This window comes from Dunckerocampus dactyliophorus, chromosome 13 (genome assembly GCF_027744805.1).
Source record: "Dunckerocampus dactyliophorus isolate RoL2022-P2 chromosome 13, RoL_Ddac_1.1, whole genome shotgun sequence".
Lineage (NCBI taxonomy): Eukaryota > Metazoa > Chordata > Actinopteri > Syngnathiformes > Syngnathidae > Dunckerocampus > Dunckerocampus dactyliophorus.
The window spans coordinates 11,953,485-11,979,377 of NC_072831.1; the positions used below are offsets into that span (position 1 = coordinate 11,953,485).

General features: G+C 42.4%; 2 protein-coding genes across 5 annotated transcripts in view; both read right to left on the reverse strand.

Annotated features, from left to right (window-relative positions):
* The window catches only part of LOC129193018 (fibroblast growth factor receptor-like 1), a 46,070-nt gene extending 26,441 nt beyond the window's left edge, over window positions 1–19,629 (reverse strand). Inside the window, exons 1-2 of the mRNA XM_054797582.1 lie at window positions 19,388–19,629; window positions 18,864–18,959 (exon numbers count right to left, since the gene is read on the reverse strand). Coding sequence (XP_054653557.1) covers window positions 18,864–18,927 — 64 coding nt within the window. The 5' untranslated portion in view covers window positions 18,928–18,959; window positions 19,388–19,629. The remainder of the gene's footprint in view (window positions 1–18,863; window positions 18,960–19,387) is intronic.
* Window positions 19,630–22,513: 2,884 nt separating this feature from the next.
* zfyve28 (zinc finger, FYVE domain containing 28) overlaps window positions 22,514–25,893 on the reverse strand; it is a 33,910-nt gene continuing 30,530 nt past the window's right edge. For all 4 annotated transcript variants that reach the window (XM_054797033.1, XM_054797032.1, XM_054797030.1 and 1 more), the window contains 2 exons: window positions 24,166–24,269; window positions 22,514–24,078 (listed from right to left, as the gene is read on the reverse strand). In XM_054797033.1, the coding sequence (XP_054653008.1) occupies window positions 23,950–24,078; window positions 24,166–24,269 (233 nt within the window). In that variant the 3' untranslated portion in view covers window positions 22,514–23,949. The remainder of the gene's footprint in view (window positions 24,079–24,165; window positions 24,270–25,893) is intronic.

A 25,893-nucleotide genomic window follows, 5' to 3' on the forward strand; every position in this document is an offset into this window, starting at 1 on the left:
CAGAGGACAGCAGTCTAATGGAGCCTACGCTTGCAGGGCAATATTCCATCATGCCCCTCACTGAACCTCAGGCTCAACTGCATAACACACATCAACAACATAAAGGGGAAAAGGAAAAGGGAGGGAGAGCAACACAAGAAACCAAATCTAAAGTCTGTGACCTCACATGGGACTGGAGGGGCTGGTTGAAGACGAGACGATGAAGAGAAGGCCGCAGCTTGGGGAGTGTGTGAAAGGCCAGAACTTTTGTTAGGAGCTGGCTATACATTTCACACGCAGAGATACAAATCAGCATAAAACAGTGCGAGGGGGAGCAAGGTGGCATTAGAGGCTATATTCTGACAGTGGCGGGACGGCTGGGAAGGCCAAAGAATGGCGCCTTTTCTTCACCATTCCAAAGACGGAGCCTGGCAACTTCACCCGGCATGGTAATCAATACCTGTTATTCCCCCCTCTCCACTTTCCAATCAATAGATAAGAGCAGCCGGGACAATGGCTCTTTCTTCGGCACCATCTTGATGTCGGTTGAATGGCAACAGCTTCCGTGGTGGGAATGGTAGCGGCGAAGCGATTAGGTGACTTCAAGAACAGCAGGAGAGGGTGAAACATAGAGAAAAAGGTACGGAGATGCACAAGCACTGGAATAACATCGCCCACTTGTTCTCAGTCAATCTTTATGGAAAAGCAGGCGACCCCTGCAGACTCCATCAAAAAAAAAAAAAAAAAACACTCTGGCGTCACAAAGCTTCTGGAAACATCTCCATCACGCAGCCTGCCCATAACAGGCCCTACTGTGGAGCCTTTGAACTCCAAGCTGCTATATTTCATTAAACTTGACGGCCGTCTCCCGGGCCTGGGCTGCTTCTCGTTGTGGACCCCAGCATGTGTGTGTGCGTTTCTGTAAAGGCAACACGCACCACTGTCGTCTGAAGTTATGGCACACCACAAATCCACGTCCACCCACAATAAATCACCTAGATAGAAATAGATTTATCGAGTTGGGGTCCCTGCAGAGTCTCAACAAAGGTCTCTTCTGCTGACATCATGACGACACTTGCAGCCAAAGCTTTGTCTGTGCAAACAAGCAGAGGTGCTACTCCACACACAATAACTTCGGAATAAGAAGGCTCTTGTTGAAAACATGATCTCCGATTCAACGTGATCACAAGTCGATTTTGATTATATGAAAGGCTCCTTTTAATGCAGGTTAAGGATTCCATAAACAGTTCTTCAAGCTGGTGAAAGTCTGGAATGTCCTTTTTGGAAATTCCTTAACCTGAATAAAAGGGGGCCTTTCAGCTCATGTTTTCTTCTTTATTGGTTGTTCATGCTGAAGCAAATTAATTGATGTCCTAATTTTCCAATGTTCTGCTGACAGCATAACCTTGCATCTGTGTATGTGTGTACATGAACATGAACGGGGGTGTGCAGGGTGAGAAGGGTCCTTCAGGATGCTGCTGGCTTTCCCGTGGCAGTGGGGCCTGTACAGCTCCCGTAGGAAGAGGAGAGTGCAGCCTGTGATTTTTGTAGCTGTGTTGATGACCCTCTGAAGAGCTGTCTTTTCCTGAGCAGTGCAGCTGGCAAACCACACTGGGATGCAGTATGTCAGTACACTCGATGGAGCACCTGTAGAAGCAGACCAGTAGAACACCTTAGCGAGGGTGTTGCTGCTCAAAACCCTCAGGAAGTGGAGTCGCTGCTGGGTCTTCTTGATCAGCGTGGTGGTGTTGGTTCTCCAAGTGAGGTCTTCATCCAGGTGCATTTCTTCATCCTGGTGTTATTTCTTTTGTTTTTGTGGTGTTGAGGAACAGGTTATTGTTGCTACATCATGACAGTTTTTACACCTCATCCCTGTATGCAGTCTCATCTTCCCCTGAGATGAGTCCCACCACTGGCGTGTGATCTGCGTACTTGTACTTGATGATGTGGTTGCTGGGGTGGGTGGGGGTTCAGAGAGTGAACAGCAAAGGACTCAGCACACCTCCCTGTGTTTTTTTTTTACCAGCCTGTTTGGGATAATAGTATTGAATGCCAAGCTGAAGTCAGTGAATGGAAGCCTGGCATAACTGTCCTTGCATTCAAGGTGGGTGAGGGTAGTCTGAAGGGCTGTGGCTACGGCATCTTCTGCTCTATTAGTCCTGTATGTGAACTGGCGGGGGTCAAGTGTGGAAGAGAGTCTATGGGTGATGTGGTTTCTGACCAGTTTCTCAAAACACTTCATAATAACTGGGGTGGGAGCCAGCGGTCGGACGTTATTTATGCTGTTGATGGGGGTCTTTTTGGGACAGGGATGATGGTGGAGGACTTCAGGCAGGATGGGACTGTGGCCTGTATAACTGTGGCGCAGCACCACCAGCCAAGCCCTTGGGTGAGGGTTTGGAGTTGGATGGTTTGCACCCCCTGCCACACCTGCCTTGCGTTGTTGCTCTGGAGGTGTTCCTCAATGCAATATGTTTTTTTAAAAATATTTTTAATATGTCATTTTAAAATGTGAATTTCAATCCAATCTCTCCATTTCCACAAAATTAACTTCGTACTGACCAAAAACACAGCAAATTAATTTGTATTTGTACTGTTTGTATTTGTTGTAATAAATCATATTTGAATTAATTCTAGTTTATATACATGTAACAGTTTGTGATCAAGGAAGAAATAATAACATATAGATACCGAAAATGGTAGCAAAGACAATTTTTCTGTATCCAGCTGCCTAAAGGGCACCAACATCCAGACGTACAGCAAGCTGTTTTGTGTAGATAAGCGACGCAGACTTAAGACGTGTACACGCACTACTTACGTTTGTCAGCAAATGATAGTAATCTGCTACTACTTATGTAGCTACTAACGTTAGCGATCATTAAATGTATAGCAACATATGAGACTGCTTTCGTGTGTGTGTGTGTGTGTGTGTGCGTGCGTGTGCGCGTCATGGACATAAAAGAGAATACCAACACCCAGCTATTTTATTTGGGCCGAACAAAAATGTAATTTGTAATTGTGAAAAATATAGACCTTTTTGTATAATCTGTTCTTTTAAACTACTGTTGGCAACATACGCTAGCCAGTGGTGGTGTTTTTTATAGTTTTTGGTTTCAAGAAATGTCTTTTGGAGCGAGTTGCATGCATCCCTTTAATATACCGATAGTACCGATATACCTGATCGATAGTTAACAAAAAGATAAAAGACAGGTTGTCTTCAGAGTTACACATGCAAACGGTCACTTATACACACCAGTGACCTGGAGAGACCCGCTGGAAAAAAGTGGCTCAAAAGTATGACAAGTTAGCAAACAACTATCAGTTGTTATTTCAAATCCTGAGTTACAAAAATAACATTGTCTTTGTTGTTTTGGATTTTTTTTAAAAAGTCACTTTCTTATAGGGATAGTCAAGTCACTGCTAATATATTTTTACTATTGTTGTACGAAATTATGAAAGAGAACCAGTCATTCAGTGACCTCACTCTGCAACGTTGGTGTGCCTTTGGCCAGTAGTACGCTGTCACAAACGGGCCGCAGTGAGTGGCACTCTGCTGCCTTTATCTCACTCCATTAGGCCGAGGACTGGTGTGCACACCACGACTGAGTGTATGCTTTGGGCCACTTATCTGGGAAGAGGCACCGGGGGGGAAGTCTGGGAATGAAGAGAAAGGCCAGATAGAGTGACAAACAGACTGAGCGACAGGGCGAGTGGTCCCAGCAGTGAGGCGGTGGTGGGGGGTGGACAAATGAACTTGAAGCCATAGAGGAGTGGGTTGTTTTATAGAGGCACATCAGCTAAGATGGCAGAGAGGTCTCCTTTAACACAGCTCATGAGGAGAGGAGGGCCGCATGGGGGAGTGAAAGAGGATTAGGCGGGCCGAGGCGGCGGTAACCAGGAATCCCAACAATCTCACACCCAGATCCCGGGCCTGGGTTCAGCCACATGACCCGCTCTAACAGTCCTCATTCTTGCTCAGAGCAGGGTACCAACAAGCACCTGTTGATAACTGTCTGTCTATATGTTTGGAGATAGATGGACCATTTAGGCCAGTGCAGGACATGTATGGATGCTCAGTCACAAGACTCAGCAACATACAGACATCTATGATGACAACCACTTGCCTGCCATAACAAGGGTGCAGATTTCAACATCAGGTCCAGAAGTATTTGGACAGTGAGCATTTGTACGATGGATTTGAAATAAAGGAATCAAAACGGGGCTAAAAAGTACTGGAACATAAGAAGTATGGTAGATTTTACCAGGTGTGGTTCGTCCCCTTGTTAGTTCAAGACAAATAAAGAAGATAAAAATCTCCAGTTGATACAAGATATTTAATTGGCAGGTGGCAGCTGAAAGGAACACCCAGGGGTGTTCAATCAATATCGAGAAAGGTCTGCTTATGCAATTTTTTTCACACCGAAGGTCCGAACCCCATTTTGCCTTAAACTGCATCAAGTAGACCAGCTCATACGAACATCAAATGTAACTGCACATATCCCTATTGTTTCAATACAACACAATTACTGCCATTGCATTTAAAAGAAAACATGACCAAATGTAACATAAACAATAACAGGTTTAACTCAACAAACAATACAATAAATAAAACAATAATAACAAATAATAATTGAATAAGTGTCACTTTAAAATAAAAGCTGCAACAGTACATCCTCTATTAAAGTCTCAGAATTTCTTCTTATTGTTGGAGTTGACATTTGAATTTGCTTGATTTTGTCACAAAATTCCTCTTTTTATTAACGTTGTGTTAGGTCTCTGCAGCAGAAGCACTCCTTCACAACTCTCCTGTCACTGAAGGGTTTTTGGGCTATAAGCTACGTTATTATCTGAGCTCTCACATCAGACTTCGGTGGGCACTTCCCCTTGAATTATGTGTTTTGTCTCGTAATGGCGCGTCACATTCCCACTTTTGACCAGCACTACAGTTTCAGAGCAGAGACACAGCGGTTTAGCACTGGATTCTGGAAGAATGGACATATATTGGTCCATCCCTGATGGTGATTGGGAAGACCTGGGTTCGATTCTCTCTTGGGCATTTCTGTTTGGAGTTTGCATGTTCTCCGCGTGCGTGCGTGGGTTTTCTCCGGGTACTCCGGTTTCCTTCCACATCCAAAAAAAACCCATGCATCTTAGGTTAATTGGTGACTCTAAATTGTCCATAGGTATGAATGTGAGTGTGAATGGTTGTTTCTCTATATGTGCCCAGGGTGTACCCCGCCTGTCGCCCGAAGTCAGCTGGGATAGGCTCCAGCATGCCCCCGCAACCCTAATGAGGAGAAGCGGAATAGAAAATGGATGGATGGATTTCCAGCTCATTTTTTAATCTATTATGATCCCCAGAAATGTATTTTCGTTCACCCTTTCAATGCCCACTCCGTCTATTTGTATTTGGTCGTACGTTTCTTTTCTGCTATTGCAAAATAGCATTATTTTAGTTTGACTTAAGTTCAAGGACAATCTGTTTTTATCAAACCATCTTTTTAATACGGCCATTTAATCCGTGACTTTTTAAATTAGCTCTTGTTTGTTTTCCCCAGAACAAAAGGCAGTTGTATCATCCGCAAATAATACCAACTTTAAGTCTCTCGTCACTTTACAGATGTCATTGATGTACAAGTTGAACAGTTTTGGTCCTAATATTGACCCCTGGGGTACTCCACACATAATATTTAAACTTGCAGATGTGTATTCTCTTAGCTTTACAAATTGCTTCCTGTTTGCTAGCTAGCTTTTAACCCAATTCCAAACAAATCCTCTGATTCGTACCTTTCTAATTTTGTTGTTAAGATGTAGTGATTAATTGTATCGAAGGGTTTTGTGATATCCTCATGGAATGGCATGGCATGGAATTCACAAGGGCTGCACAGGTTGTTACTGGAATCCTCTTCCTCTCTTTCAGGATGACATCACTGGTAAGGATATTGTTTACATGTTAACCGATACCAGTGCCAAATCGGTACTTTTGAAACGGTGCCCATGCTTAGACGGTGCCCAAACAGATACTTGAAAAAATGGAAAACATACAAATTTTGTCTGAAAACAATGCCTTTTTACTTTTATGAAATTGTGTGTCATGCAAGTTGAACAGAATTAAAAGTACTTTAAATATGTCAGTAATATAATATATATTTTATACATATACCAATATGAAAACAAACTAATACTAAAACAAAGGGAATGTGCTCGACCTGCTGTTAATGTGAATGTTCAGAATTCCGCTGGTCGTGCATACGCCTTGTTTTGCTGTACTCTGCATTTGTGAGAAACTGTAACCTCCTCATTTTTTTTTACAGGCCCATCAACAGAGAGGTGCATCCTGCCACTCCCTTCTCCTCCAAACTTTTGCTGCATTCCTCAGATGAAGCAGACTTTTCATCAGCACATTCTGCACAGTCGGGGGTCCACTGTGGTGAAGCACAATGAAGTGCAGATGTTCCACAAAGTTTATTTGCTGTCACTGTAGGCTGGTTTGAAGTGATGGACAGTGGCGGTAAACATCAGCATTCAAGCCAGACATGCTGTCACCAGTGTGTGTTGTGGCTACCACGCTTGTGTGATAACAGCTCAGTAGGTCTCCATCAGCCCGTCTCCCAGTTGGAAGGCTGAGGACCAGCCATTCTCAATGATGCTGGGGAGTACCAGAATTCCCACCGACAGCAATGGGGCCTCCTGACAATGCAGGAATATTGTCTGGACTCAATCTCTCATTGTGGAGCTGTTGAGATTATAGTTAGTTTCCCCTGATCACCTTTTCACTGTGACCATTTGTTTCCCAGTTCACCTTACCACTCTGCTTGACAAAGATCACTGGCCTCTAATTATCTCTGTCTGTCTGTCTCTTTATTAATTAACTGTTCACAATGCACGATGACTCTAGAGTCCCACGATCGGCCTGATGCCTTGGGCGATATTTGGGAGTTGCTATTCTTAGTGAATGTGGACAGACTACAGCCCACCTGTGACCTTGCACTGGATAAATAGTTAAGTAAAATGGACAGATGGGTATCAGACATTGTTATAAAACTTGTGACTAAATATCAGCCGATGTGAGGGTAATAAGGGGACGTTTTGTAAAATAAATGGCTTTGAAAATTGTTTACTAAGCATTACATACATGAAGGACAACCCTCAGTAGTTGGTTTGCCACTCTGACAAACTGAACCACTGTGGAGGACTGCAAGAAAGTAAAATGACAACAACAACCTTTGATTTGTTTGTATTCGTAATCATTTTCCTCATAGGGAATAATAAAAATAGAATAAATACACTCTAGAGGGTTCACCACTAAAAAAATTAAAATACTGTACAAATAATGTCTTAATTAACTTTTTGTTTTGTTTTATTGTCATTTCCATATTCTCTCTGGCTTATCATCCACCAGTGGTGAACAATCAGGGCCAGCAACGCCTTCTCTGCTGGCCTAAGCGCTATCAGAAACACTGACCTACATTTACAACTTCTATTTTAGTATTTGTATTAATTTGTTCCCAGCAGTCTATTATTTTCATATCGTAATGTGTCTCTTGGCTGCATTGCTTCCTGTAGTGTATGTGTATGTTAGATTTTTCTTGTCCAATCAGATTTCAGCTTCATGCCATGACAATATACAGTGTAAGTGTCTTCGTCTGATGTGAGAGCGTGGAAAATAACATCGCTTAGAGCTTAGTATCACAAATCTATGAGAGTCATAACACATTCATTTACAGCACAGCAACGTGCAAATGATTGTTCGCTAAGAATTATATGAATATTGGAGCAAAACCAAAAAATCTTTCACTGACGGGAGAGTTGTGAAGGAGTGCTTCTGCTGACCTTACACAAAGGTAAACAAAATGAGGAATTGTGTGACAAATTCAGGCAAATCCCAATGTCAGCTACAACAATAACAAACAATAACAAACAACAATATGTGAAACTTTACGAGACTGTACTGTTGCAGCTTTTCATTTAAAGAGACGCTTATGAAATTATTTAATATTATTTTTTCAGAAAAAATGGTGAAGTTTTATTTAACTTAAAAATAAGCCACTTGTGTTCATTTCATTGTTTGTACAGTCAAACCTTTTATTATTTTTGTGAAATTTGGCTCTGTTATCTTTTAAATTCAATTTAGGTTTGTGAATCTTTGGGGACATACACTGTACCCTCCTCCGCCTGTCGGCATAACAGTGAGGCGTGGCTTGCCGTGATGCATATGCATTAATTATGCTAAAAAATGTAGCGTAACTAATTAAATACATTATTTACTGCCGAACGTGCTATTTTTGACAGTCCTATTTATGAAATAAATGAAATGTCTGAGAAGTTTGTATTCAAAAATGTCCACAATTGTCCACAATCAGTTGGGAAGCACTGGCGTAGAGATTTGTAGTTTGAAGTTGTTAAGAGACAATTTATTTGAAGATAAAGGGTTAACATGGGCTCCAGCATACCCTCGCGACCCTAGTTAGGATAAGCGGCACAGAAAATGGATGGATGGATGGATAAAGGGTAACTGGTTTTGTTATTTAGTAATAATGGTATTCATTCCAAATTCTGTAATGCCACGCAGAGTATATTGCATTTGTGTATATTATTGATGGTGTGTATAATGGCAACGTGACAGTGGTAGTATTAAGAGGTGAGCTGGGTCGCTTACGTCCCCGCTGAAGGGCCAGGTACCAAATGCACCGCAACAGTCATCCACAATAACCTTTTAAGAGGGTATATACACACAAAACGCCCAAAAAAGTAAAAAGGAAATTGAACAATGTTAGTTATCTTATGCCAAGCTACCTTTTCTTGTGATAACTCGTTTTTGTTTCTGTTTCGTTTGTTTGTTGTTGTTTTTTTACTTTTTAGGTTGACTTGACAGTTATATCCAAGGGTCCATTGTAAATCAGTTTGTCTGTGGTATGCATCAGATTACAAGCTACAGGAACTGAAAATAAAAAGGTATTTGAAGTTTGTCCTCCCATCTGTTCTGTTTATCTGGCCCAGTGGAAGCAGCTACTAGAGTTTAGCACTCTCTAATATTCGAACAACGTTACCAAAGAACAGAGCGTTTGTTTTACCTTCACACACAGAAGCCAAGTTAATCATGCATTGCAAAAACATGTGCTGAGGGTTTTTACACTAATACCTCATGGGCATGGAAAATATGGAGTTGGTCACCCCTTCTGTAGCAATAAGAGCTTCCACCCTTCTTGGAAGTCTTTCTATAAATGTACTGTATACCATTGGGAAATTGCATCCATTCATCCAGAAGATCATTTGTCAGGTCAGAGGTTCTGATGATGGACATGACAGAGGGCGTGGGTCACCATCACTGTTCTAGTTTACCCCAAAGGTCCAAGGGTTCTCAGGCTCTTCCACATTAAACTAAAAAAAAAATGCCTTCATGGACCTTGCTTTCAACAAGAAGAATTAAGATTCAGGAGCAACTAAGAGGTCTACGGTGTGTCTTAAGACTTTTGTCCAAATAGTGTAGTTCTACTACAGAGTTTCTGATGACCAGAACAGATACCATCAGATACTCATATTTTCTATGACTCATCCATGCTTAAACGCCTTTTAAACAGATAAATGAATCACAAAAATAAGTTGATTGAGTATGAATGGAGCCCACATGTGCCAAGTTCATCCAAGCTGCAACTGCTCCAAAGCTCAAGTCACATCCTTGTGCATGAGGAAATGCAATCAATATCACCGCATGGTGCAGTCTGGGATTGCTGTAAAGCCTTGCTGTAACGTATGACAGATTATGCTCCGTGCACCTAAAAATGATTATTCCTCCCCCATCCTGTTCCATGCTGTTAAAGCAAGGACCCATTTTTCCATTCATCACAGATGAAAAATCAGGGTGTCCTCGCTTATGCTGCTGCAGTGTTAGGAAAATACATTACACTTCGGCAGTGAAAGCTCCTATTTTGATGAACTGTGACAAGCATTCGCCCACACCAAACTCTTTAGAATCTCAATCAAAGGGGACAATGCTCCAAGAATTTCAGAGGACGCTCAAAAGAATCGCTAATGAAAAAGAAAATGGGAGTGAAAAAGCCAAAAAGCTATGTGGGGTCTCATTGAAGCCCATCGGAGGTGAACTGAAAGGAGTCTGATGAGGAGGATGGAAACTGAGAGGAGGGTGTGTGGAAGGCTGCAGAGGCCTCATTCAATATTTTGTTATCCCGAACGTTCCCTGGCTCGGCTTTCTTCAGGACAAGCCAAGCCATCGCTGTTTCCACTGCCATAACTTTCAATCAACCTTTAACTGCACAACAGGAGGGTTGTTGTGTGTGTGTGTGTGTGTGTGTGTGTGTGTGTGTGTGTGTGAGTTGCCAGGACAACAAGTGATTTCTAATGAAACCCCCCCCCCCGGAGAGAGGAGGCAAAAAACGCTCAGTGAGAAAAACATTTACAATCTTTTCCAAAGCATGATGTACATCAGGTATCTTGACCTGATTTGTCCTTTATGATAATGAGACTTTAGAGCAGCACAGCAGGCTGTGACAAGTCTACCAAACAAACAATCCCAGGAGTTGGCAGCTTGTGTTGCTGCAGTTTAAATCAACCTTATTGAATACCATCACAATGACAACTGTAGGACCCAACCTGCTGCGCCAAGGCAGCATCTTGAAGGCCACCATCACTCAATATGAACAGCTTTTCTCGAGGATAGAAAAAGCTTGTCAAGGTTTTCAGACATTGCATACTTGCGGGGCGGGACAACTTGAAGGCACAACTATGAACTTGTTGCATTATCTTCAAAACAAAAAAAGCCATTTCTCTTTTTATTTTATTTTCTACATAGCACCAAATCATCAAAATAAGTCATGTAAGGCTATCCTTTATACAGAAGGGGTCTACACCTTGTTCTTTTATTAAACAAACTATATAGCCTTATCTTACTTATCTTACTTACAGTGGTCACCAACCTATTGGAGCCCAAGATCTCTGTGATAGATATTTAAAGCTTTGTATGTAAAGACAAAGGTTTGTGTTATTATTGGTTGTTGGTGTCAACATTTCAGCTTTTTCTTATTGTGCCTTTAACTCTATTTTTACCATTTTTGCTGTTTTTTAAATTTGATTTTGTTTGTGCAGTGATGCAATGACAAATTAGCCACGGTCCGCACTTTGTGCCCTACTTTTGTGAATCTTCATCGGGATCGGAGTCGTGGCGTTGGCTCTATAAGCAAACTACAAATCTATTTGGCTCGTTGGCTCAGTGCCATTGGCGAGCCAAGCAATGGTGGTTGAGGGGAGGGGCTGCGTTACACCAGTCAGTCCTAATGAGCAGTGTTTTTTGGAGGTGCACATCTATGGAGTTATATTTGTGCCTTAATTCTGAGGTAGCAAAGGCTGATTTTGAGCCACAACGTGAAATAATTACTGTTGCGTGAGCAGGCACATCACTGCACGCTGACTCTCTCCTTGTTGCTCAACCTGTGAGTGCGAGGCGAGTGTGTGCGCTCATGGTACCTCCGGTTGGCTCCTGGCTGGAACTTGTGGGTTGCGTGCCTGGAGAGTGGCAAGGCGTACGGGTGTGTTCAGTTGTCAAAATGCGCGCCTGTTGGTCAATCTCCAGGAGGGGAGGGCATCCATCCATCCATTTTTTATGTGGCTTATCCTTATTAGGGACGCGGGGGTATGCTGGAGCCTATCCCAGCTGACTTTTGGCGAGAGGCGGGGTACACAATGGACTGGTCGCCAGCCAATCGCAAGACTAACAACCATTCACACTCACATTCATATCTATGGACAATTTAGAGTCACCAATTAACCTAACATGCATGTTTTTGGAATGTGGGAGAAAACCGGAGTACCCGGAGAAAACCCACGCACGCACGGGGAGAACATGCACACTCCACACAGAGATGCCCAAGCAGATATTCAAACCCAGGTCTTCTCGATCTCCTGACTGCGTGACCAACATATTGATATCAGATATGGAGCTGATATCAGCAAAAAAAACGAGTATCAGCCTGCATCTAAAATTTCCGATATTGGCACTCCGATACAGTATAAGCAGTCGATTCCAGACTCCAGTCCAGCACGTCTATTCAGCAGTGGCCGGATAGAGCCCGTATGATCACAACAACAGCGTATGCTAATGTGTTAACCAAGTAGCAAGTAGTAGGAATGATGTCAGCCATGTGGCAGTGTTTTTCGTTAAAATCTGAAAAATACTTGCAGTGCAAAACTTGCCATGCACAAGTTTCCCGTGGTGGCACAGAACTGGGGAAATTTAATACAACCAACCTCATCATGCATTTGAAGCAGCATTACACAGGAAACTCCCATGGGACAACTAGAAGTCATTAGCTACAACAGAAGAGAGCGAGCCCCTGTCAGAGGTGAGTAATGTCGGGTTTAAACGCTTCATAGAGCACCTCGAACATTGCTACATTATGCCTAGCTGACATTACATTGTCCATAAAACTAGGGGTGTGACGAAATATCAATGTATCAAACTACTGCGGTAGTTAATCCTACGATGGATTAACTATCAAATCTCCGCTTGGGCATCTTTGTGTGTAGTTTACATGTTCTCCCTGTGCGTGTGTGGGTTTTCCCAGGTATTCCGGTTTCCTCCCACATTCCATAAACATGCATGTTAGGTCAATTCACGACTCTAAATTGTCCATAGGTATGAATGTGAGTGTGAATGGTTGTTTGTCTATATGTGCACTGCGATTGGCTGGTGACCAGTGCAGTGTGTAACCCGCCTCTCGCCCAGAATCAGCTGGGATAGGCTCCAGCATACCCCTGCGACCTTAATTAGGATAAGCAGCATAGAAAATGGATGAATGGATGAGCTGTGAGCCAAAAATTACACCGTTGTTCGAATGTGTTAAAATGATCACCAAAAACCAGGGTGGACAGCTGTGGGTCATAAGTGGGGACAGAGTCAGAAGGTGGGGGCAAGAGGGGCTGCCTCCACACCAAGAAAAGAGAAAACAAAGTAAGAGGCATAGAAAGAGGGGTTGCGCAAGACAAACACTTCACACTGCGGCGCTGTAGTGTTATTGTAAGATCCCATGTACGGGTCAACCCCAAGCCCCCACGTACGGGCTCCCTTCCAGCCCTTCCGTCCACTCTCTCACCGGCCATGAGTGTAACACGGCAGAATGACGTCTGCTGTCATCTGTCGCCAAACCAAGCAGTTGTCAATGAGCACAAATGGCTGCTTCATATATACGTCAGCTCGATCATACAAGTCAGACCGGGACAGCATGTAAACATGGTTAGCATCTGAATAGTGACTGTCTGACACGTTTATTGTGAGGTTAACTGGAGCATTTCACTCAGTCCAGATCCATTGAGCCAACAGGAGGAGTGTGTGTGGTCTGAAAACATCCTGAGCCCAAACAAACTAATGGATGCAGCCTCCTCATTCCCAGAATAAAAACTTGTAAGTATTAGCATACAGCTGACAGAGATAAACACACCAAGTGGACAATGCCTTGTTGAAACTGCACATGAATGCTAATTGGAGTGCCCATTTAAGTCAGTCAATGAGTGAGTGTTGCTAACAGGGATTATATGACCCCTCTTAAGTAAACACCAAGTGACCTCCATTATGACTACTTATCACAGCTACAGCCCTTTCCTTTCTTTCCCTGTGAGGGGTGAAGTCTGACACATTCCTCTCCTGCCAACTGCCGGGGTCAGCGGTGTGCGCTGATAGACGGGAAACATGGATTGTTTTCGTGGTGAGAACAGAAAGGGAGGCATTGGGGGGAAAAACAAGCGTATTACTCCCCCCTCTGGGAGATGTAGAGCCGGGTTCTCAAAAATGGTTTCATTATCAAGACTTTTTCGTGGGGCAATTTGCTTAATAATACAAGCTCGCACACTCAGAAATAAAAACAGTGCCCATCCAGTGTTGTTAGTTCTTCTCACGCACACCTTAAACGACGGCGCCTCCGCTGCTGTGAGCTGTCGGTCGGTCCCGTCTACGAGTGCTTAAAATTAATTAGCCCTGCCCCGTCCAACCTGGGGGACCATCACATCATAATCCACCCATTGTTTGTCGCAAATGGACCGCCAGGCCGTAAATAGGGGCTAAGCTGAGTTGAGAAAGATTGAGGAGGGGTGAGTAAAGGTCAGTCCATGCCTTGTTTTAACAACAGCACATTAAGTTAACTTACTTCCTCCGGTTTTACAACGGTAATAAAGGGGAGGAAATGCAGAGAGATGCTGACGGTCTGCTTTGTGTGATGATGTATCAGTCCTACACATGTAGCCCAACCAGAAAATGAGTGACGTTTGCCTTCCTGAACCCCTAAAAGGAATATTTAGCATAAAGCACAAGGCAAGCTATTCTTTCTGTCTCCCCCTTCCTCTCAAGACTAACTACTTGGCCCTTGCTATTCAGGAGATATTCCAAAAGGACTTTGGGGCATTGAGTTACTTTTGAATCTCGCTTCATTATGCGTAAAGGAAATGGAAAACTCAGCGGACGCTGCCAAATGGCCTTGTGATTTTAACAGCCATTGGCACATCATGCATCACAATACCTCCTTGTTATGAGAGCGTGAGGTAACGGTGCTGTAAAATGTATATTTTCCGACAGGGCTGCAGAGTGTGCGCTAAGTTTGTCCAGATGGCTCCAAAGGTAGAGAAAACGTGTGTGTGTGGAGTTGACACACACACACACACACACACACACACAGCTGTATGTGATGCAGCATTTGTTTGTTGCTCGTTGGAATGCAAGGAAACGATACATGTTGTGAGCCAGTCAGTGGAGACACCTGGATTTCACCCAGCACACATAAGTCTGTCATAATTTATAACTATGTGACAATACAGGTAAAGTGTAACACTGTAACACTGTTTGAAAGTCCTTTATGCTTCACTGATAATGTTGTTTTCGTCAAGCATTGTAATTTCACACTTTGTCCGGCAGTCCTTGAACACACCATCGGTGCGTGCTGTGACTGGCAACAATGTGACTCCAATTCCATCTGTTCATTTATCATTTTACTTTGTCATTCATTCAACATTCATTCAACACAGCAACTGGTTAAGCAAACATTGGGGTGGGTATTTCACTAAAACGAGTAGTAGTAGTTTCGACATCAGATGCCCTTCCTGCCGTAACTCTGGCCAGGAATCAAGCCCATGAAAGGCAGAAACTTGCACCGTTACACCACCATGAATAATTAAAACTTTTAAATACTGTTTTTAATGAGATGGGAGAATGACTGTGTGAATGTTCTAAACTCTTGCTTCAATGGAAGCATTGAACTGAATGGAATAATGCTGCTTAGAGGAGTTGTGCCATAGCTGTTCTTCCTTAGTGTAGATTGAATCAACAGCACCTCTGCTGGTTGCAGACAATTAGTGCATCAACTGCTTCAATGCACAATTAATCAAAAATGAACAATCGACAAAATTCTTCTTCGTGGATTGCTCGGCTTGCTAGGAATCCCGGCTGACCAGGTACTAGAAATAGTCCCTGTTAGTACCTCTTGTCATATTCCGAGTGCAGCCATGTCCAGTTGCAGTGGTCCGGGCCTATCACCATATTAGACACTGTGCTGGGACACATCACTGGGCACCTCCTCCAGGGCTACTCGGGGTAGCGGAGGCACCACAGAGGAAGTGCAAGGGTTTCTATAATGGAAGGGGGGGTTCTAAAAAGGAGCCAATTCTCGCTTGGCCAGTCGCAAAGTCTTTCCAGTGTGGAGGGGGTGGGGATAGGGGGTCCATATGTTTGTGTGCCACAAGGACAGGGGGTGTGTGGGATCAGATGTCGCCTGATGATTGACAGCAACAGGCTTAAAATGCTTTCGCTGAAAACTTACAGCCTCCTCTTTGGCTGCATTGTTTTGCTAACAGTAGGAAAGCGACACGTCCAATGTCCTTTCACTGTTTCCACACATAAGTCAAAGGAGGAGGAAATGGGTGAAGAGGGGGGAATCTGGCCTATATAATTGAATTTACATTTGTCACAAATGTCATCATGCATTGTTAAACTTTACAGGAGCCATTTTACAGTCTCTCTGAGTCTCGCTTTGCTGCAAAAAGCGGGTTTGAGTCCGAGCCGCCGACTGTATTTCGCATGCTGTCAGTGTGGAGCTGTTGTAGTTGGACTGTAACACGCAGCTCACTGTATCACAGCCGCAGGAACTTGTGTTTACTCTGCTAGAAGACGATCATTCAACATCATCCAGTAGTGTCTGCCAACTACATATCTGTCAGCGCATCTGCAAGACACACTTTGACAGGAAAATGATGAAGAGGCTTTCTTTTTATTCTTTTCGTCTGACACAGGACCAAAGTAAAGATTCATGCGGTGGAGCCCGCTTGGTATCCCATCTGTTCATCTGTAAACACACAAAATTGCCTCTCTAATCTTATTTAGCCTTCACGACTTGTTTACTCTTGGTGTAGTCGTGCCATGAAGACGTGGTCGTCACGCTGTGAATGAGGCATTGTCTGCACACCAGCAGCTCTAACCCCCCACCCCCACCCCCTACACCAACGCCACTCCTCCTCACCAAGCCTCCTTTCCTGCATCCCTGGCGCCACATGCAGGTATTGTACCTATCAGATGCCTCTATGAGCTCACCAGCAGGAGTTTGTCTGAAGGGCAGTCCACACCGGAAAGTTTTCAGTTCAAAAAGCCCTTGTTTCAGCCTTTCATCCACACGGCAACAACATTCTGGGTGCCCTGAAATGGTATTTTTTGAAAACGGCTTCCAGAGTGGGAATACCTGATAACACTGGCTTGTCGTTGCCTTACGGACAAGCAAACCCGCTACTTTCTGAAAACAATGACATCACTGCCCCATCGCTGTCACATGACCAGAAGTGAGCGGTTGTGTACTGCTGCCGTAAAGCCAACACAATTGTGACTATTTACTAATCAGACACTGGATTTTTTTTCAACATGCCAAAACCCCCCCCCCCCCAAAAAAAACGGGAGCGTTCCCATGTGGACAGGGCCTGGGAGTGGCTGATATGTCCCCATATTATTTTTCAACCATTTTCATCTCAGAGGTCCCACAACAGTGTATACTGCAAGCATGTTGACCCAAATCTAGCCTTGATGCTGGAATTTACTCCTTTCAGGATTGTGTTTGTAGCTTTAATGCTAATGAGCTGTGTTTGAACGTGTAGCTCCAAGAAGTGCTATTGTTCACTACATCCACTTTTTACATATACACTGTAACTCTGCAGTTGTCCAACATGATAGATGCAATTTATCATATCCAACAACATAACATAACAACATGACATTAACATAACATTAATGAGTGGGACAGGAGGACACGAACATTAGCAAAACTAGCATAGCTACGTGAGCTACAGTGCTAACATTACAGTCACATGTTTACATCATGCTAGGCTAGCCTGAGGAAAAACAAAATTGGAAAATTTACAGCTTGCATGTCTGTAGCTGACTAGTAATGAGAAAATTAGTTGAGCTCCAGGTATTATTTTAAGATGTGTAGCGAAGCCTCCTATGTTAAGAAGGCTTATACCTGGGGCAAGCTCATCTAACTTAGGGGCAGGTCATGTCCATGAGGAAGGAGTTCTTTTTCTTCATCACGTCATGGAAATAAAACGGAACTTCAAAAGCGACCGTTTCAGCGCCTCTTTTCTCAAAAGTGCAGCAAATAAGAAAGGGAGATGACAGACTTTGCTTACTTTTGTGGCTCATAAACAGGCTGATGGGACATATATTATAACATCACTGAAAAGTCAAGTTTACATAATTCAAGATTCAAGATTCAAGAGAGTTTTATTGTCATGTGCATGGTAAAACAGCAGTTATACCATGCAATGAAAATCTTATTCTGTTCATTCTCCCAAGAAAAGAAAGAAAACAAATGAAAGAATAAGAACATAAGAAACATAAACACATAAACATATATACCAATAAATTAAGCAACAACAACAGACGAGACATTAATACAGTAAATAATACAAATAAATAAATAAATAAAGTGCTATGAGTGTGTGCGTGTGTTGCGTGCGGCGTGTGCGAGTGCTTCGTTGAGGAGCCTGATGGCCTGTGGGTAAAAACTGTTTGCCAGCCTTGTGGTCCTGGACTTCAAACTCCTGTAGCGTCTGCCTGACGGTAGGAGTGTGAATAGTGAGTGTTGTGGATGTGTGCTGTCCTTGATGAGGTTGTGTGTTCTGCGTAGGACTCTAGATTTATAAATGTCTTGCATTGGGGACCTATTTATTCAACAAAGCTCAGTTTTTCCATTGGCCTTTGACTTGCGCCCTTGAATTGAATCAGACATGCTTGAGCTTGCCAGTGATGCTGAGTGAAATCATAAAAATGGCAACCATGTCTTACAGGGCGACCTGTTGACAAGCATGTTGTGTTTGTAAAGCGATGTGGGTGAAATCATAGAAATGGCATCCATGTATTATTGAGGGATCTGTTGACAAGCATGTTGTGTTTGTAAAGCTATGTATTGACTGGCACTATAAACTGCACTGTGGTCATATGCTGATCGTGCACCCACGCGCGCGCACACACACAGGCTTGATGTGAGACAGTTGGCGGCCAGCTAGCTGCAGGAGAGCTGGACTCTTTACACAGGCTTGTGTTCTTTCACCCTGGGAAGCTGATGGATGATGTTTGTTTGGTTTAGCGCTGGAGAATGTGTGCGCGCGCACTCACGCACACACACACATTAGGCTTGCCCTTCTCTCATTCCCCAGCCCCGTGTTGATTTTGGGCTCCTTTTAGTTGTTTTTTTTTTTTTAACTTACTTTTCCGTCTCTTACTTCTCTGTGTGAAAACATTAACTGAGACGTTCTCCCCCCGCATTCGAGCTCAAGTTCTAATGAGCCATGAATGTGGAGTTCAAGCATCACAATAAACCAAAGAAAGTTCACCACGTAGCTCTCACCTCGTGCACACTCGATCAGTACCACAGCCTTCAAGATGAACAGCACGATGTTCAGGACTCCCATACTGTCCAAACACAACTTCAGGCTAGCTAAATCTGAAAGACACATGGACGCAATGTGAAATTGCTAATGGAAAATATTAGCAGGAGTGTAAATGTCTCAAAGGTATGATTCACGTTCACAAACAAGGCTCATCCTGTATTTATGTAAATTTTCCATCTCAATAGCACCTTTATTCCGACCTGTTACTTTGGTTGACCTCGAACTGCAGTACAGGGTCAGTGATTGGTTCAGTATGTTTTAAATGATATTGAAAAGTGCTCATATACTCTTCAAATAATCACGATATAATATTGTTATAATGTGGGGGAATCGTGGCTAGAAGTGGTGACATGATGTGATATGAGGTCATCCTGATTTGAGTGAATTTTGTTTTTTACAAGTCAGTTAACATAATAACAAATACTGTAGACAATGTAATAGGTCATGTGGAACAAAATATAAGTCAATGTAAATAACAAACCTGAATGTTGATTGAATTAAGTCAAGCTCGCCTCTTGACAGTTTTCGCAAAAGTCCGTGATGAGTCCATGAATCAAAAGTGACAATTCCCGGTCCTTCTCCAAACCTTCTCGGCCAGTAAACCTTGTATTTGATACAAAAACAACAAACTAAAGAGACTGAAGCAGAAATGTGTCAAAAAAAAAAAAAAAATCAGTCCACTGTTCTTCAAGCCGCGAAGACCAACAAGTGACTCGTGCCGTGCACAAGCTCCATGGGCGTGTGCGCGCGGAGGCAACTGGCCAATCAGAGACGGCGCAGATGTTAACCTTTTCAACGCCGGGTGGCGCACACAGTAGATACAGTACACCAGGGGTGTTCAAAGTGAGGCCCGCGTCACAGTGCAAAGATAGAATTAAACAAAAATATCCTGCAAAAATGGGAAACAACAAAAAGTCATAAAATAATTGGGGGAAAAGGAATTTTTAAACTAATAACAATCTTGGGCAAATTACTTTTTACTTACTTCCTAGTTATTTTACTATTTACTCTATCAAAAAAGAAATTGAACTGTAACGTAATTCCTTCTTTATAAATGTAATTAGTTACCAGTTAATTTTTTGAATTGCAAAAATGGGAAACACAGAGCAAAAACGCATAATGTAATGAGAAAAACTGAAACTGAATAGTAATAACTAACAGTGTTAGGTAAATTACTTTTGACTTACTTACTAGTTACTTTACTAGTTACTTTGGGAATTGAATTTGCAGGGAATTACTCCTTCATAAATGTAAGTAGTTACCAGCTACTTTTTTTGAAACCCCATCATATGTAAAGAAATTCAGATTTAGCTTTGCAATGGCTGCGCGGTTGAGAGATGTTTCGTGAGGTTCGGGTGAGGGCTGAGCTCATGACTTGCAATTTTCTATCAAAAGGGGGCAGTGTTTTCTTGTTGAATAGCTATTTGGCTTCCTGTGTAGTAGTAGTAGTAGTAGTAGTAGTGGTAGTAGTAGTGAATAATGATGACTGAAGTAAGGTCGGAATCATGAATACGAAGTGGATATCAATGCATAATAACGTGCCACAATAACGGTATTAGAAACACTATTCTTTTTAATGCAATTATTCCCAACACTAAAATAATAAAACACAGCTTTGTCTTTATATTTACACATATACAAATACACATACATACAGTCTATATGTGGAAGAATTTTGGCGCACTCATCTTTGCAGAATTGTTGTAATTCAGCCACATTGGAGGGTTTTCCAGCATGAGTTGCCTTTTTAAGGTCATGCCACAGCATCTCAATAGGATTCAGTTCAGGACTTTGACTAGGCCACTGCAAAGTCTTTATTTTGTTTTTCTTCAGCCATTCAGAGGTGGCCGGGTGTGTGTATCACAGCAAGTCTTCCAGGTCCTGAAGCAGCAAAACGGCCCCAGACCATCACACTACCACCACCATATTTTACAGTTGCTATGATGTTCTTTTTCTGAAATGTGGCGTTACTTTTATGCCACATGTAAAGGGACACACACTAAAGTTCAACTTTTGTCTTGTCAGACCACCGAGTATTTTCCCCAAAGGTCTTGGGGATCATCAAGATGAGACAAGCCTTAATGTTCTTTTTGTTCAGCAGTGATTTTCGTCTTGGAACTCATGCAGGCCGTTTTTTCCCAGTGTCTTTCTCATGGTGGAGTCATGAACACTGACCTTAACTGAGGCAGGTGAGGCCTGCAGTTCTTTGGATGTTGTTGTGAGGTCTTTTGTGACCTCTTTGATGAGTTGTCCTTGCGCTCATGGGGTACTTTTGGTTGGCGGCCACTCCTGGGAAGTTTCACCACTGTTCCATGTTTTTGCCATTTGTGGATAATGGCTCTCACTGTGGTTCACTGAAGTACCAAAGCTTTAGAAATGGCTTTATAACTTTCCAGACTGATAGATCTCAGTTAATCTCAGTTATGTTTTAATAGGGGGACAATCACTTTTACACACAGGGCCATGTAGGTTTGAATTGTTGAGTATAAAAACTACATTTTGTGTTGTGTTGTATTGTCATTGACAAATATTTAAATTTGTTTGATGATCTGAAACATTTAAGTGTGACAAACATGCAAAAAAAAAAGAGACCTCCATGAACGACTGACCAATCTTTCAAAACTATACTGCAAAAAGACCAAATTTTTCCAATACATACTTAAAACAGCAGCGCATTCTTACCATATAGGCTGAGTGAGACTGAGGCGGAGTCACTTTGCCACAGTTTGGAAATCCCTGTCAAAGATGATCTTTCATAAGGGTTTCTTCAGTACATCCTTAAAAACAAAGTGCTCCTGTCATATAGAGGTTGGTAAAATATATTGCTTATTTTAATTGATACATTTATTTATGACTATTAGCCAAATGGTGAGGTAACAATTTTAGGGTATGACTGAGCCTTGCACAGACATTGTGTACAAAATAATGAAGCTTTCTGAATATCCGATCCCCCCAAAAATATCTGAATACTAGCATTGATCTAAACAAAGGCTTTGAAAAAGCTCTTTTTGCTTTGACAGTGCAGTATTCAGTTTTCTATGGAAGAGTCTAGCAGCAGGATAGTTGTCAGACCCTCCAGGCCACCAATCAGATGGATGGACAGACATATAGACGTCACTATGCAACATTATTGTAGTGTAATAGATGATAGTGTACCAGTGCCGCCACCTCGTGGTTATAATATGACATCGTCCAATTGCCTGCCCTACTTCAGGATAGTACTTTTTGGGTTTACTTGCTGATAGATAGATAGATAGATAGATAGATAGATAGATAGATAGATAGATAAATAAATAAATAAATAAATAAATAAATAAATAAATATTTGTGTTGCGTTGTGTTTATTTTACAAGACGCTTTTGCTCAGTTCCCATGCATTCAGGGGACTTGACATTTGTTTATTTAAAGCAGGACAGGTTGGAAAAGATTACTTTAAGTCAAGTATGGCTCAAAGTATAAAAAACTGTATTTTCTATTTTAACAAATATATGTATATATTATGGTCAACCTTTTTTGACAGAGTTGTTCATCACTAACCTAGATGTGATTGTGCCAAATTAACAATACAAAAATCAATACAAAAATACAGTCAGGATGATCCATCAACTTCTTTAAACCAGAAAAAAGTCATTTATTTCATTTTACATTGCATTTGAAACTATACAACATTGTTTTGTTCAAAATTATACACAGTTCCATCAAGGAAATGCAGTGGCATCTTATAAAATAAGACCAAGCTCTGAAATAATAACAAGATAGCCCACCCCGCCATTAAATTACTGCATGATTCCCTGTTTATATACATAAAACTGATATAACACCATACGCCGTTTTGATTCTTTATAAAAGAAAAAAAACATACCCTTTCAAAGTAGTTTCTAGATAGAAGACAATAAGACTGATCCAACAGTAGTGTGTGTTCCTGATTGTGTTGTGCCTGAGAAGCTGCTTGGAGTCACAGCAAGAATGACAAGACGTCCACTCTTAATGTACCGATAATATAATATGTTGAAGGTACATGTCGGAGATAGCTAGTCATTGCAAAGGGAAGAAGAGATGTCAAGCACAGAGCAGTTCATTTAGCCTAAACACAAATCAGCATTGATATGAAATGGCTTGAAACAATTTTCAACAGGAAATGATTGGTCATACTAAATGTTTAGTAATCACAATATTGCACTATAACGGGAGGAAGAAGAGCAAAGCGCATTAAGCGGTCTTAGGCCAGCACCAGCGAAGAAGGCCTCTGGGTCAAGCTATAGAATCGGATGGTGTTCAAGAGAGGTCAACTCTCCACTAGAGGGCATCACGCACCAGACAGTGACGACTAGAAAATCCCTTTTATCCATTCCTGTGTGCAGCGGAGCACCCAGAGAGTTCCCGACATACCATAATGCACCTAACAGCAATGGGCACAGCCCATAAAAAAGGCAACCCGTTGTGTAGGATTCTTGACCTATTTCAACAGGTGATCCAAAATTAACATTCACCGCCATTCAAAGCAAGACAAAAATCTCAATAGAAAAGCTATCTATGATCATTTTTGCGGAAATGCGACTGGAAGCCTGGAGAGGATTGCTGATCGGTTCCTGTGTGAAAAGCAACCGTAGACATTGTGTTGTGGTTATTAACAATATTATCCTTATTTACATAGTTATCATTAATTACATTCTTTTGACTAATCCGAGTCCCGCGACTAATCTTGCACGAAAGTAGGAAGCTCGCTGCAGAATAGGAAGTCCTTTCATTTGTATGTATAAAGGTGGTCTGCTCTAATGTTGTGCTGCACAATGCCAGTTCAAAGTCTATGATTGCATCATCGTCCGCTCTTTTACACCTCCACCGTCAGCCTTGTGTGAATCATGTGTGGATACCAGTTCACCGATCAAACACTTTGGTTAACATTCTTTATGCACTGGAGTCTATCCTGATGACTCCTTTAGCATCTTTGCCTCTTCTGAGGTTTCAGTAAATCAGTAATAATTTGTGAATTTCTCTTGTAGATGAATAAAGTATATATCTATCTATGTATCTAATAGGGCATCAAATTGCCTTGTCACTGTAGAAAGGTGTGACGTGAAACATGTAGCAGTGTGTGCACACCCTCACAGGCTTCATCTGGCCGTATCGGGGCAATGGAGCGGAGTGGGAGGAGCAGCGAGAGCAGAATATCTGAGAGGATGACACACAACGTACGTCAGGCATTTGTTTGATCAACACAGTGAAGTAAACCACCGCTGACTTCAGTGTCCATCATACCTTTCCACAGCTTCTGCAATGATGCTTCCGGCGGATGACGGTGAAAGGAGCCTTGCAGGCAATGCAGGAGCTGCACACTTCATCTGGAACCCAGTCAGGAGGGTCTACAAGGAGGAGGAGACAACATTTAAACACAATGAGCATGCCATCCTAAACCTGCCACTTACATAATCCCACATCCTGACATTTGGCAGAGCTCCAGGCTAGATTTTAAGATGTGTAGCAAAGCCTGTTATTTTACCAAGCTGTGCTCTGTGAAGTGGTGGCTGTATACACAGGGCAGGCTCATCTAGCTAGGGACTAAAAAGTGAAGATGATAGATTTCAGTTTAGTGGTGGTCATAAACAGGCTTGAGAGACACATGTTACTGTTTTCCCATCATTAAAAAGTCAATGTTGCATAGCAAACAACAGTTAACACAATGAGGCGACTTCACTAAATTTGCTCCTGAGGAAAAACAGGTTGATACGTCAAGTTTCCTACGTCTAGCTGACAGAGATACTGTATTTGGCAGCGCTATAAGCTTGATTTTAACATGTGCAGCAAAGCCTGCTTTTTTACAACGCGGCCCTCTGTGAAGGGGTGGTCATATACACAGGGCGGGCTCATTTAGGGACGAGTCATAGGCGGTATCATATGCGAAGGATGTGTTTCCTTTACGACGTCAACTCAGAACTTCAAAAGTGACCGTTTAATGTGCCTAATGTGCCACAAGGTAGGCAGATGACTGGCTTTTCTCTTGTTTTGTGCTCATAAAGAGGCTCTAGGGACACAAATTACAGTCAAACTTGTCTATAGCGGCCACTAGAGGGAGTCTCCAAAAGTGGCCGCTATAGCCTCCTACGACCTGGCGTCCACATGTGTGGACATCACATTTTTGGTTGTCAAGACTACAATGTTAAATTTTGGACTACAAGGGCCTGGCATCCACTTATGAGGACGTTAAACTGCCACCTGGTGGTGAAAGAAGAGTGTAACAAAGCACATGTAAAATTCAAGATGGCTGACAACCCACCCTAACATTCAGATGGCTCCTCCCAATCCAAAAGTTGACCAGATAAAAAATTCAAACAAATTTCATGGCTGATTCTTGCTCAGATATGTCTAGAAGTGTTCAATGTGTGTTGTGGAAGTTGAATTTTGCAAAAGTAAGAAAATTTGACAATTTACCATGCTGCTAAACTTGATGTACACATATGTGGACAGAGGGACTTAGTTTTGTTGATTTTGTTGAACATGTCCACAAATGTGGACAGAGGGAGTTGGTTTAGAATTTGTATTTTGGGATGATTTTGTTAGAAAACGTCATTTTATACAGTACAAACAAATATGGCATGTTTTAAAAATAAATCTATGTAGATTTGTTTTTGGTTTGAAACAAAATGGGTTTTTTCCAAGAGCGTTATTCTCTGCAACAAGTAATGGAAATGCTGGGGTTAATTGGTGGAGACAACTCCGAGGTGGAGGATTTATCAGTCATCGATGATCCTGTGGGAGATGCTGGATATCAACCTCCTCCCACCAGCAGTGAGGAAGACAGTAGTGGGTGTGAGGACCACAGCCCTGTCAGCCTATCAGGGGACGCAAACGTTTGCGCAAGGAATTACAAGGGATATCGGTCAGATCGTGACATTGCCACATCACGCACCCCCAGGCTTCGCTCTCAGACACCGCAGGAAGAGGCTGATGTCTCAGGCAATGTCTCTGAAGATACAACACCAGGACCCA